General features: G+C 54.9%; 2 protein-coding genes across 7 annotated transcripts in view; one reads left to right on the top strand and one right to left on the bottom strand.

The window, feature by feature from the left end:
* BRD3 (bromodomain containing 3) overlaps nt 1–1,038 on the top strand; it is a 35,987-nt gene extending 34,949 nt beyond the window's left edge. For 3 of the 6 annotated variants that reach the window (XM_040406020.1, XM_040406019.1, XM_040406014.1), the window contains one exon: nt 669–1,038. In XM_040406020.1, coding sequence (XP_040261954.1) covers nt 669–670 — 2 coding nt within the window. In that variant the 3' untranslated portion in view covers nt 671–1,038. The remainder of the gene's footprint in view (nt 1–668) is intronic. The other 3 variants (XM_040406017.1, XM_040406015.1, XM_040406018.1) reach the window with 1 other exon arrangement.
* A 2,571-nt stretch (nt 1,039–3,609) lies between these two features.
* BRD3OS (BRD3 opposite strand) lies at nt 3,610–8,475 on the bottom strand. The gene is made up of 2 exons (XM_040406033.1): nt 8,401–8,475; nt 3,610–4,036 (listed from the first exon to the last, which is right to left on the bottom strand). Exon 2 carries the CDS (start codon nt 3,918–3,920, stop codon nt 3,669–3,671), a length of 252 nt encoding a protein of 83 aa, XP_040261967.1. The 5' UTR covers nt 3,921–4,036; nt 8,401–8,475; the 3' UTR covers nt 3,610–3,668.
* Nucleotides 8,476–14,237: the final 5,762 nt, after the last annotated feature.

Genomic DNA, 14,237 nt, shown 5'->3' with positions numbered 1-14,237 from the left:
TGTGTGCTCCATGTGGCGGCTGCATGAGACCTTCATCCATGTTCTAGGGATGCGTGTGTGCTCCATGTGGCGGCTGCATGAAGCCCTCATCCATGGTCTAGGGATGCGTGTGTGCTCCATGTGGCGGCTGCATGAAGACCTCATCCATGTTCTAGGGATGCGTGTGTGCTCCATGTGGCGGCTGTATGAAGACCTCATCCATGTTGTAGGGATGCATGTGGCTGCTGCATGAAGACCTCACCCATGTTCTAGGGATGCGTGTGCTCCATGTAGCAGCTGTATGAAGCCCTCATCCATGTTGCAGGGATGCATGTGTGCTCCATGTGGCTGCTGTATGAAGCCCTCGCCCATGTTGTAGGGATGCATGTGGCTGCTGCATGAAGCCCTCACCCATGTTGCAGGGATGCATGTGTGCTCCATGTGGCTGCTGTATGAAGCCCTCGCCCATATTGTAGGGATGCATGTGGCTGCTGCATGAAGCCCTCACCCATGTTGCAGGGATGCATGTGTGCTCCTTACAACTGCTGCATTCACCCCCCTCTTGCTGCTTGATGTATTCCCGCTGCAGCCCCTTTCCCCTCTTCTGGCGGTGGCCGCCGATCCTGCGATGCTTTAGATGTGGTGTTTGTTCCCTCCACGAGCTGACCATGTTCTCCTTTCGTCTGCAGAGAAGTCCGGCTCGGGGGGGGCAGGAGGACCCTCGCGGCTCAGCAGCAGCAGCAGCTCCTCAGAGTCGGGCAGCAGCAGTTCCAGTGGATCCAGTTCAGACAGCAGTGACTCTGAGTAGCGCGGTGCAGGCGGCTCACGTAACACTTTTGGTGTGCGGTTTAAAGAAAAATGGGAAAAAAAACAAAACAAAAAAGGAACAAAATATTTTAGAAACAAATTCCCAAAAACCGGAAAACGACTTTTATTTTTAAAGAAGACGAGACGGTAAAGTGTGCGGGCGAAGAGGCGTCAGCAATAAGCAGCGTGGGAGGCCTCGGGGGGCTGAAGGGTTACTATATATTAATAAAGAGGTTTTAATTCTGTTTTTAATTTGGTGTTTCTCTGGGATAAGCGGCTCACCTGCCAGACTGCGCCGCCCCGCGTGTGCCGCTACTGGCGCGCTCTCCTTGGACTCTCTGCCTTGTAATTACCTAGATGTGTCGCCTGGTCGTAGTCCGTAGCTGTACTGACCCCGCCGGACTCCTCTCCCGTCTTCACACATCGTTACTTCTGTCTCTTTGGATCATGGCGCGCAGCGGTGGGCGCGCTCTTCTCGCCTGCGCGCTCGGGATATATATTTTTAATGTATTTTCTTATTTACCTCAGAACAAAATATACAAAACGCAAACCTTATTTTCTAACGCTAAGAATTTCTTTTTTGTTTCTTTTCCCTTTCGCATAGTTTGTGCCCCCCTCCCCCGCCGCTACACATTCCATTAGCTTCCGTACGCCATATTGTATGTACATAGAAACACGTTATTTATTAACCATATCATACCCTGGTTTTTTGTTCATTTTCTGCTTTTGATAACGGGGGAGGGGGGTGGGTGGGCGTCCATGTTTGCCCGGTAGAGACATGAGTGCCCGTGCACTTGCAGACGGAGGGGGACAATCGCCATGTTGTAGTGTGTGTATATACTCTCCTGACATCCGTGTTTTATATATTGGGGGTTTGGGCTTTCATGATAAATATATCGCCTTTTTTATGCCGGAGCAGCGGCGGTGGCCGCACAGTATGAACGTCCACAACGGAAGGGTTGTTGCTTCTTCTTCTAGACTTGCATGAAACGGGAGAGGATTTTTTTGTTTTTCTGGTGTTGACCCTTTCCTTGCTGGAGGAGATCAGCGGCTCTGGATTAGAAGACGGTTATTTTTTTACATTTTTGGACTCTCTCCCGCCTCGTCCTGACCCCGGCGTCCTCTGGTTTCTTCCATTTCGTGTTTTTCACACGTCAGGCTGTTATATTCATTTTTAGCAGCTTCCAAAATACAAAAACCAAGATGGCAGCTGTGAGGTTGTAGCTCGCTGTTCATACTGGCGCATTTTAAAGGGTTTGTGAACAATAAAAGTAGTTGTCTATTTTTACTTGTGTCGTCTCTCTGTCCCAGCGAATGTGAGTTTTTACGTCTTTCTCTGGGTTTCGTCCCTTCCCCGGATGACGGGAGCGGTTTCTATACTCGTGAAATCCTCGAGGCTTCTCCTATCTCCATAGAGAATCGCTGAGGCTTCGTGGGCCCCGGCCTAAGGCCCCAGAGGAGGTGCAATCCAGCTGCTGTGAAGCTACAACTCCCAGCATGTGCACTTCCTCCCATAAGGATTCTGGGAGTGGTAGTTTCATACAGCTGGAGGTGCTCCTTTGTGATCTCCCATAGCCCCGGTCCCTTCCTCTGCACCCGTCATGGTGGATATAGCGCTGCCTGACTAATGCGGTCGCCCAGTGACACGACGTCCTCGGCCCAACGTGTGACCTGTAGGAGGAGAAGCCTCTGGCGGTTTCACCTTTAGGCCGTGTTCACGCACTGCGGTTGGATTCAGTAGGAAATACCTCCTGGATCAGCGAGTAGCGCGCCCGGTGCTGGGAGCGCAGGTCAGACAACATTCAGGGCACTGGGAACCAGTGGGGGATGCTGGGAGATCTGCAGAGGACTTGGGCCTTGTTCACACCTCAGTTTGTGGATGCGGCAGGCATGGCCGGATCCTCCCCTTCATCCGGCCAGAAGAAACCATTGCATGCAGCGGTTTATGTCCGGCCGAAACCCGGCATTTATATGAGCAATCTGCCGGATCGCCGCTGGACCTCGCTGCGGTCAGTGGGGATCCGGTGGTGAAGGAGAGGATCGGGCGAGAGATGAGAACGAGGCCTTGGGATACGTTATAACTTTCTTTAATTGCATTTCAATTTCTCTTTATTAAAAATGTTCAGCTGTTTCTGAGATACAAGGGTTAAAAAAATCAGTGTGTGCAAGCTGTCATTTTGTGTTTTCTTTGAATCCTGTCATCTGACGGCTCATGTATAGCTCTGGTTTCTGATATTCTTATTAGTTTGATAAGAATTGAGCTATAATGAGTGAGGTCAGGAGAACAGAGCTGCACGTGAGCCGTCAGATGACAGGATTCAAAGAAAACACAAAGTGACAGCTTGCCCGCATTGATTATTTTTTTTTTAACCCTTGTATTAATTTTAGCTCCAACTGAATAAAATGGAATCGTAAAGAAAAATAAAATTGCCCCAAGGTGGTCCGTACACTTTAGCGATAACACTGCCCTCCCCTGGCAGCCATGACAGTGGTGAGGAGACGAGCAGCAGCTTTACTCTGAATACAACGTACAGCACACAATAGTGATAATAGTGCAGCCGCCCGTCCCTCGCTCAGCATCCACGAAATCCCAGACGGGGGGCGCACTTGGCTTTCTCTGCCAGCATCAGGCAATGAATGGGGTTCACCTCACAGACCCCTGTAGCAGCAGCATTCAGACCGCTGATGTCATCATTGTGTGTCACATGTCCTATTCCCTTATGTGGACGGGTCATTATGTAGACTGCCAAACCCATGACATCGCGGTGGGGCCCCTAGGTGTGCTTGCTGTATGTACGCAGGCCCCCCGCAGACTATACTGGGGGCTGTACTTGATGAGGTGCCAAATCTACGGTGACGCCGACACCCCCCACTACGCCGAGTCACATAACCGTGCAGAACTTGGACTGTCCGGTGTCCCGGGAGATGCTGTTCTTATCCCGGACCAGTATGGACTGGTTCCCGTACTGTGAGTACCACATGCTCTGACTGCGGCTCAGGTAAGTGCCCAGGGGGGCCGTCTCCAGCTTCTGCTGCTGCTGCTGCCATATAAGCAGCGAGGTATCGCGGTATCTCAGCCGGGCGTATCCCTCTGACATGGCCTTCTCCGCAAGCGGCACTCGCCCCACGCTCATGGTGGATCAGCGCTCCTGGGAATCACCCCGAGAATCCAGATGCTGCAGAACCAACCTCATATTAACCCCCAGGGGTCCCACAACCGGCGGAACCACATCAACGTGACTCACATGACCTGCGACAAAAGAGATGACACCACTAATAATCCGATCAAGCACAGTCACCCCAAAGATCAGTGCGTCACCACCCTGTACCCCAGGAGTCAGCGTCACCACCCTGTACCCCAGGAGTCAGTGTCACCACCCTGTACCCCAGGAGCCAGTGTCACCACCCTGTACCCCAGGAGTCAGTGTCACAACCCTGTACCCCAGGAGTCACCGTCCTGTACCCCAGGAGTCAGTGTCACCACCCTGTACCCCAGGAGTCAGTGTCACCACCCTGTACCCCAGGAGCCAGCGTCACCACCCTGTACCCCAGGAGTCAGCGTCACCACCCTGTACCCCAGGAGTCAGCGTCACCACCCTGTACCCCAGGAGCCAGCGTCACCACCCTGTACCCCAGGAGCCAGCGTCACCACCCTGTACCCCAGGAGCCAGTGTCACCGTCATGTACCCCAGGAGCCAGCATCACCACCCTGTACCCCAGGAGTCGGCGTCACCACCCTGTACCCCAGGAGTCACCGTCCTGTACCCCAGGAGTCAGTGTCACCACCCTGTACCCCAGGAGCCAGCGTCACCACCCTGTACCCCAGGAGCCAGCGTCACCACCCTGTACCCCAGGAGTCAGCGTCACCACCCTGTACCCCAGGAGTCAGCGTCACCACCCTGTACCCCAGGAGCCAGCGTCACCACCCTGTACCTCAGGAGCCAGCGTCACCACCCTGTACCCCAGGAGTCAGCGTCACCACCCTGTACCCCAGGAGCCAGCGTCACCACCCTGTACCCCAGGAGCCAGCGTCACCACCCTGTACCCCAGGAGTCAGCGTCACCACCCTGTACCCCAGGAGTCAGCGTCACCACCCTGTACCCCAGGAGCCAGCGTCACCACCCTGTACCCCAGGAGCCAGCGTCACCACCCTGTACCCCAGGAGCCAGTGTCACCACCCTGTACCCCAGGAGCCAGCATCACCACCCTGTACCCCAGGAGTCGGCGTCACCACCCTGTACCCCAGGAGTCACCGTCCTGTACCCCAGGAGTCACCGTCCTGTACCCCAGGAGTCAGTGTCACCACCCTGTACCCCAGGAGCCAGCGTCACCACCCTGTACCCCAGGAGCCAGCATCACCACCCTGTACCCCAGGAGTCGGCGTCACCACCCTGTACCCCAGGAGTCACCGTCCTGTACCCCAGGAGTCAGTGTCACCACCCTGTACCCCAGGAGCCAGCGTCACCACCCTGTACCCCAGGAGCCAGCGTCACCACCCTGTACCCCAGGAGCCAGCGTCACCACCCTGTACCCCAGGAGTCAGCGTCACCACCCTGTACCCCAGGAGTCAGCGTCACCACCCTGTACCCCAGGAGCCAGCGTCACCACCCTGTACCTCAGGAGCCAGCGTCACCACCCTGTACCCCAGGAGTCAGCGTCACCGTCCTGTACCCCAGGAGCCAGCATCACCACCCTGTACCCCAGGAGTCGGCGTCACCACCCTGTACCCCAGGAGTCACCGTCCTGTACCCCAGGAGTCAGTGTCACCACCCTGTACCCCAGGAGCCAGCGTCACCACCCTGTACCCCAGGAGCCAGCGTCACCACCCTGTACCCCAGGAGTCAGCGTCACCACCCTGTACCCCAGGAGTCAGCGTCACCACCCTGTACCCCAGGAGCCAGCATCACCACCCTGTACCCCAGGAGTCGGCGTCACCACCCTGTACCCCAGGAGTCACCGTCCTGTACCCCAGGAGTCAGTGTCACCACCCTGTACCCCAGGAGTCAGTGTCACCACCCTGTACCCCAGGAGTCAGTGTCACCACCCTGTACCCCCGAAGTCAGTGTCACCACCCTGTACCCCAGGAGCCAGTGTCACCACCCTGTACCCCAGGAGTCAGTGTCACCACCCTGTACCCCAGGAGCCAGTGTCACCACCCTGTACCCCAGGAGCCAGTGTCACCACCCTGTACCCCAGGAGCCAGCGTCACCACCCTGTACCCCAGGAGTCAGCGTCACCACCCTGTACCCCAGGAGCCAGCATCACCACCCTGTACCCCAGGAGTCACCGTCCTGTACCCCAGGAGTCAGTGTCACCACCCTGTACCCCAGGAGTCAGTGTCACCACCCTGTACCCCAGGAGTCAGTGTCACCACCCTGTACCCCAGGAGTCAGTGTCACCACCCTGTACCCCAGGAGTCAGCGTCACCACCCTGTACCCCAGGAGTCACTCAGCATCACCGTCCTGTACCCGAAGTCAGTGTCACCTCGCTGTACCCCAAGAGTCAGTGTCACCACCCTGTACCCCCGAAGTCAGTGTCACCACCCTCTACCCCAGGAGTCAGTGTCACCTCGCTGTACCCCAGGAGTCAGTGTCAACACCCTTTACCCCAGGAGCCAGCGCCACCGTCCTGTACCCCAGGAGTCGGCGTCACCGTCCTGTACCCCAGGAGTCACTCAGCATCACCGTCCTGTACCCCAGGAGTCACTCAGCATCACCGTCCTGTACCCCTGAAGTCACTCAGCATCACCGTCCTGTACCCCTGAAGTCGGCGTCACCGTCCTGTACCCCAGGAGTCACTCAGCATCACCGTCCTGTACCCCAGGAGTCACTCAGCATCACCGTCCTGTACCCCTGAAGTCACTCAGCATCACCGTCCTGTACCCCTGAAGTCACTCAGCATCACCGTCCTGTACCCCCTGAAGTCGGCGTCACCGTCCTGTACCCCAGGAGTCACTCAGCATCACCGTCCTGTACCCCCGAAGTCAGTGTCACCTCACTGTACCACAGGAGTCAGTGTCACCACCCTTTACCCCAGGAGTCGGCGTCACCGTCCTGTACCCCAGGAGTCACTCAGCATCACCGTCCTGTACCCCTGAAGTCAGTGTCACCTCACTGTACCCCAGGAGTCAGTGTCACCACCCTGTACCCCAGGAGTCAGTGTCACCTCGCTGTACCCCCGAAGTCAGTGTCACCTCACTGTACCCCAGGAGTCAGTGTCACCACCCTGTACCCCAGGAGTCAGTGTCACCTCGCTGTACCCCCGAAGTCAGTGTCACCTCACTGTACCCCAGGAGTCAGTGTCACCACCCTGTACCCCAGGAGTCAGTGTCACCACCCTGCACCCCAGGAGTCAGTGTCACCTCGCTGTACCCCAGGAGTCAGTGTCACCTCGCTGTACCCCAGGAGTCAGTGTCACCTCGCTGTACCCCAGGAGTCCGTGTCACCTCGCTGTACCCCAGGAGTCAGTGTCACCTCGCTGTACCCCAGGAGTCAGTGTCACCACCCTGTACCCCAGGAGTCAGTGTCACCACCCTGCACCCCAGGAGTCAGTGTCACCTCGCTGTACCCCAGGAGTCAGCGTCACCTCGCTGTACCCCAGGAGTCAGTGTCACCACCCTGTACCCCAGGAGTCAGTGTCACCTCGCTGTACCCCAGGAGTCAGCGTCACCTCGCTGTACCCCAGGAGTCAGTGTCACCACCCTGTACCCCAGGAGTCAGTGTCACCTCGCTGTACCCCAGGAGTCAGCGTCACCTCGCTGTACCCCAGGAGTCAGTGTCACCACCCTGTACCCCAGGAGTCAGTGTCACCACCCTGCACCCCAGGAGTCAGCGTCACCTCGCTGTACCCCAGGAGTCAGTGTCACCACCCTGTACCCCAGGAGTCAGTGTCACCACCCTGCACCCCAGGAGTCAGTGTCACCTCGCTGTACCCCAGGAGTCAGTGTCACCTCGCTGTACCCCAGGAGTCCGTGTCACCTCGCTGTACCCCAGGAGTCCGTGTCACCTCGCTGTACCCCAGGAGTCAGTGTCACCTCGCTGTACCCCAGGAGTCAGTGTCACCACCCTGTACCCCAGGAGTCAGTGTCACCACCCTGCACCCCAGGAGTCAGTGTCACCACCCTGCACCCCAGGAGTCAGTGTCACCTCGCTGTACCCCAGGAGTCAGTGTCACCACCCTGTACCCCAGGAGTCAGTGTCACCTCGCTGTACCCCAGGAGTCAGTGTCACCACCCTGTACCCCAGGAGTCAGTGTCACCACCCTGCACCCCAGGAGTCAGTGTCACCACCCTGCACCCCAGGAGTCAGTGTCACCTCGCTGTACCCCAGGAGTCAGTGTCACCACCCTGTACCCCAGGAGTCAGTGTCACCACCCTGTACCCCAGGAGTCAGTGTCACCTCGCTGTACCCCAGGAGTCAGTGTCACCACCCTGCACCCCAGGAGTCAGTGTCACCACCCTGCACCCCCGAAGTCGGCGTCACCGTCCAGTCAGCGTCCTGCACCCCATGGCTCTGCTCTCTGCACCCTCCTTTGGCCGCGCAGTCGCTCCGCTGGTCACACACATCCCGGGGCCCCTTCTCGGTTCTCCCCCTTCCCCGCATCCAGCAGCTCACCTGCCAATCACCCGAGAGCCGCAGCCATGGTAACGGGCGCCTAATGAAGCGTGTCCTGATAATCGCTTCCCCCGGACACAGCGCCGCAGCACCAATGTTCCGGGGAGGGAGCTAAACTCTGTGGAGCAGAGAACGCGAGGCCTGTAGCCCTGTGGGGGAAGATATTATATGGCGCACAACGGACTTCCGGTGTGTAATGAGGTGGAGACCAGAGAAATGTGTCAGTATCACCCAGGATTAGATACATCAGGCAGTACCGCACGGGGTTAGATACAACGCAGTATCACACGATACACAGCTCCATCTTTGGTCCTGCTGAAGACCGAGGCCTCCATCTTTGGTCCTGCTGATGACTGCGGCCTCCATCTTTGGTCCTGCTGAAGACCGAGGCCTCCATCTTTGGTCCTGCTGATGACTGCTGCCTCCATCTTTGGTCCTGCTGATGACTGCGGCCTCCATCTTTGGTCCTGCTGATGACTGCAGCCTCCATCTTTGGTCCTGCTGTTGACTGCGGCCTCCATCTTTGGTCCTGCTGATGACTGCGGCCTCCATCTTTGGTCCTGCTGAAGACCGAGGCCTCCATCTTTGGTCCTGCTGAAGACTGCGGCCTCTATCTTTGGTCCTGCTGATGACTGCGGCCTCCATCTTTGGTCCTGCTGATGACTGCTGCCTCCATCTTTGGTCCTGCTGATGACTGCGGCCTCCATCTTTGGTCCTGCTGATGACTGAGGCCTCCATCTTTGGTCCTGCTGTTGACTGCGGCCTCCATCTTTGGTCCTGCTGATGACTGCGGCCTCCATCTTTGGTCCTGCTGATGACTGCGGCCTCCATCTTTGGTCCTGCTGATGACTGCGGCCTCCATCTTTGGTCCTGCTGATGACTGCGGCCTCCATCTTTGGTCCTGCTGATGACTGCTGCCTCCATCTTTGGTCCTGCTGTTGACTGCGGCCTCCATCTTTGGTCCTGGTGATTACTGCGGCCTCCATCTTTAGTCCTGCTGTTGACTGCGGCCTCCATCTTTGGTCCTGCTGTTGACTGCGGCCTCTGTGAAGTCCGTGCACCCCTATATACAGTATCTCACAGAAGTCAGTGCCCCCCTATATACAGTATCTCACAGAAGTCAGTGCACCCCTATATACAGTATCTCACAGAAGTCAGTGCACCCCTATATACAGTATCTCACAGAAGTCAGTGCCCCCCTATATACAGTATCTCACAGAAGTCAGTGCCCCCCTATATACAGTATCTCACAGAAGTCAGTGCCCCCCTATATACAGTATCTCACAGAAGTCAGTGCACCCCTATATACAGTATCTCACAGAAGTCAGTGCACCCCTATATACAGTATCTCACAGAAGTCAGTGCACCCCTATATACAGTATCTCACAGAAGTCAGTGCCCCCCTATATACAGTATCTCACAGAAGTCAGTGCACCCCTATATACAGTATCTCACAGAAGTCAGTGCACCCCTATATACAGTATCTCACAGAAGTCAGTGCCCCCCTATATTCAGTATCTCACAGAAGTCAGTGCACCCCTATATACAGTATCTCACAGAAGTCAGTGCACCCCTATATACAGTATATCACAGAAGTCAGTGCACCCCTATATACAGTATCTCACAGAAGTCAGTGCCCCCCTATATTCAGTATCTCACAGAAGTCAGTGCACCCCTATATACAGTATCTCACAGAAGTCAGTGCACCCCTATATACAGTATCACAGAAGTCAGTGCCCCCCTATATACAGTATCTCACAGAAGTCAGTGCCCCCCTATATACAGTATCTCACAGAAGTCAGTGCCCCCCTATATACAGTATCTCACAGAAGTCAGTGCCCCCCTATATACAGTATCTCACAGAAGTCAGTACACCCCTATATACAGTATCTCACAGAAGTCAGTGCCCCCCTATATACAGTATCTCACAGAAGTCAGTGCACCCCTATATACAGTATCTCACAGAAGTCAGTGCACCCCTATATACAGTATCTCACAGAAGTCAGTGCACCCCTATATACAGTATCTCACAGAAGTCAGTGCCCCCCTATATACAGTATCTCACAGAAGTCAGTGCACCCCTATATACAGTATCTCACAGAAGTCAGTGCACCCCTATATACAGTATCTCACAGAAGTCAGTGCCCCCCTATATTCAGTATCTCACAGAAGTCAGTGCACCCCTATATACAGTATCTCACAGAAGTCAGTGCCCCCCTATATACAGTATCTCACAGAAGTCAGTGCCCCCCTATATACAGTATCTCACAGAAGTCAGTGCCCCCCTATATACAGTATCTCACAGAAGTCAGTACACCCCTATATACAGTATCTCACAGAAGTCAGTGCACCCCTATATACAGTATCTCACAGAAGTCAGTGCACCCCTATATACAGTATCTCACAGAAGTCAGTGCCCCCCTATATACAGTATCTCACAGAAGTCAGTGCCCCCCTATATACAGTATCTCACAGAAGTCAGTGCCCCCCTATATACAGTATCTCACAGAAGTCAGTGCCCCCCTATATACAGTATCTCACAGAAGTCAGTGCACCCCTATATACAGTATCTCACAGAAGTCAGTGCACCCCTATATACAGTATCTCACAGAAGTCAGTGCCCCCCTATATACAGTATCTCACAGAAGTCAGTGCCCCCCTATATACAGTATCTCACAGAAGTCAGTGCCCCCCTATATACAGTATATCACAGAAGTCAGTGCCCCCCTATATACAGTATCTCACAGAAGTCAGTGCACCCCTATATACAGTATCTCACAGAAGTCAGTGCCCCCCTATATACAGTATATCACAGAAGTCAGTGCCCCCCTATATACAGTATCTCACAGAAGTCAGTGCACCCCTATATACAGTATCTCACAGACGTCAGTGCACCCCTATATACAGTATCTCACAGAAGTCAGTGCACCCCTATATACAGTATCTCACAGAAGTCAGTGCCCCCCTATATACAGTATCTCACAGAAGTCAGTGCACCCCTATATACAGTATCTCACAGACGTCAGTGCACCCCTATATACAGTATCTCACAGAAGTCAGTGCCCCCTATATACAGTATCTCACAGAAGTCAGTGCACCCCTATATACAGTATCTCACAGAAGTCAGTACACCCCTATATACAGTATATCACAGAAGTCAGTGCCCCCCTGTATACAGTATCTCACAGAAGTCAGTACACCCCTATATACAGTATATCACAGAAGTCAGTGCCCCCCTGTATACAGTATCTCACAGAAGTCAGTGCACCCCTATATACAGTATCTCACAGAAGTCAGTGCACCCCTATATACAGTATCTCACAGAAGTCAGTGCACCCCTATATACAGTATCTCACAGAAGTCAGTGCCCCCCTATATACAGTATCTCACAGAAGTCAGTGCCCCCCTATATACAGTATCTCACAGAAGTCAGTGCCCCCCTATATACAGTATCTCACAGAAGTCAGTGCCCCCCTATATACAGTATCTCACAGAAGTCAGTGCACCCCTATATACAGTATCTCACAGAAGTCAGTGCACCCCTATATACAGTATCTCACAGAAGTCAGTGCACCCCTATATACAGTATCTCACAGAAGTCAGTGCACCCCTATATACAGTATCTCACCGAAGTCAGTGTACCCCTATATACAGTATCTCACAGAAGTCAGTGCACCCCTATATACAGTATCTCACAGAAGTCAGTGCACCCCTATATACAGTATCTCACAGAAGTCAGTGCTCCCCTATATACAGTATATCACAGAAGTCAGTGCACCCCTATATACAGTATCACAGAAGTCAGTGCACCCCTATATACAGTATCTCACAGAAGGCACTGACAGGCTGACCCCCACCCCTGTAACCTCTGCAGCAATGCTGGCAGCACTCATACAACCTCTGGATATGACGCTGAGCACTGACAGGCTGACCCCACACCCCTGTAACCTCTGCAGTAATGCTGGCAGCACTTATACAGCCTCTGGATATGACGCTGACCACTTACAGGCTGACCCCCCACCCCTGTAACCTATGCAGCAATGCTGGCAGCACTCATACAACCTCTGGATATGACGCTGAGTACTGACAGGCTGACCCCCCACCCCTGTAACCTCTGCAGCAATGCTGGCAGCACTCATACAACCTCTGGATATGACGCTGAGCACTGACAGGCTGACCCCCCACCCCTGTAACCTCTGCAGCAATGCTGGCAGCACTCATACAACCTCTGGATATGACGCTGAGTACTGACAGGCTGACCCCCCACCCCTGTAACCTCTGCAGCAATGCTGGCAGCACTCATACATCCTCTGGATATGACGCTGAGCACTGACAGGCTGACCCCCCCCCCCCCCCCCCCCTCTGTAACCTCTGCAGCAATGCTGGCAGCACTCATACAACCTCTGGATATGACGCTGAGCACTGACAGGCTGACCCCACACCCCTGTAACCTCTGCAGTAATGCTGGCAGCACTTATACAGCCTCTGGATATGACGCTGACCACTTACAGGCTGACCCCCCACCCCTGTAACCTATGCAGCAATGCTGGCAGCACTCATACAACCTCTGGATATGACGCTGAGTACTGACAGGCTGACCCCCCACCCCTGTAACCTCTGCAGCAATGCTGGCAGCACTCATACAACCTCTGGATATGACGCTGAGCACTGACAGGCTGACCCCCACCACTGTAACCTCTGCAGCAATGCTGGCAGCACTCATACAACCTCTGGATATGACGCTGAGCACTGACAGGCTGACCCCCCACCCCTGTAACCTCTGCAGCTATGCTGGCAGCACTCATACAACCTCTGGATATGACGCTGAGCACTGACAGGCTGACCCCCCACCCCTGTAACCTCTGCAGCAATGCTGGCAGCACTCATACATCCTCTGGATATGACGCTGAGCACTGACAGGCTGACCCCCCCCCACCCCTGTAACCTCTGCAGCAATGCTGGCAGCACTCATACATCCTCTGGATATGACGCTGAGCACTGACAGGCTGACCCTCACCCCTGTAACCTCTGCAGCAATGCTGGCAGCACTCATACATCCTCTGGATATGACGCTGAGCACTGACAGGCGGACCCCCCACCCCTGTAACCTCTGCAGCAATGCTGGCAGCACTCATACATCCTCTGGATATGACGCTGAGCACTGACAGGCTGACCCCCCCCCACCCCTGTAACCTCTGCAGCAATGCTGGCTGCTCTCATACATCCTCTGGATATGACGCTGAGCACTGACAGGCTGACCCCCCATCCCTGTAACCTCTGCAGCAATGATGGCAGCACTCATACAACCTCTGGATATGAAGCTGAGCACTGACAGGCTGACCCCCACCCCTGTTACCTCTGCAGCAATGCTGGCAGCACTCATACAACCTCTGGATATGACGCTGAGCACTGACAGGCTGACCCCCCACCCCTGTAACCTCTGCAGCAATGCTGGCAGCACTCATACATCCTCTGGATATGACGCTGAGCACTGACAGGCTGACCCCCCACCCCTGTAACCTCTGCAGCAATGCTGGCAGCACTCATACAACCTCTGGATATGACACTGAACACTGACAGGCTGACCCCCCCACCCCTGTAACCTCTGCAGCAATGCTGGCAGCACTCATACAACCTCTGGATATGACGCAGAGCACTGACAGGCTGACCCCCCACCCCTGTAACCTCTGCAGCAATGATGGCAGCACTCATACAGCCTCTGGATATGACGCTGAGCACTGACAGGCTGACCCCCCACCCCTGTAACCTCTGCAGCAATGCTGGCAGCACTCATACAACCTCTGGATATGACGCAGAGCACTGACAGGCTGACCCCC

Source organism: Bufo bufo, chromosome 8 (assembly GCF_905171765.1).
Source record: "Bufo bufo chromosome 8, aBufBuf1.1, whole genome shotgun sequence".
Classification (NCBI taxonomy): Eukaryota; Metazoa; Chordata; class Amphibia; order Anura; family Bufonidae; genus Bufo; species Bufo bufo.
This window is presented reverse-complemented; position numbering and strand designations above follow the sequence as displayed.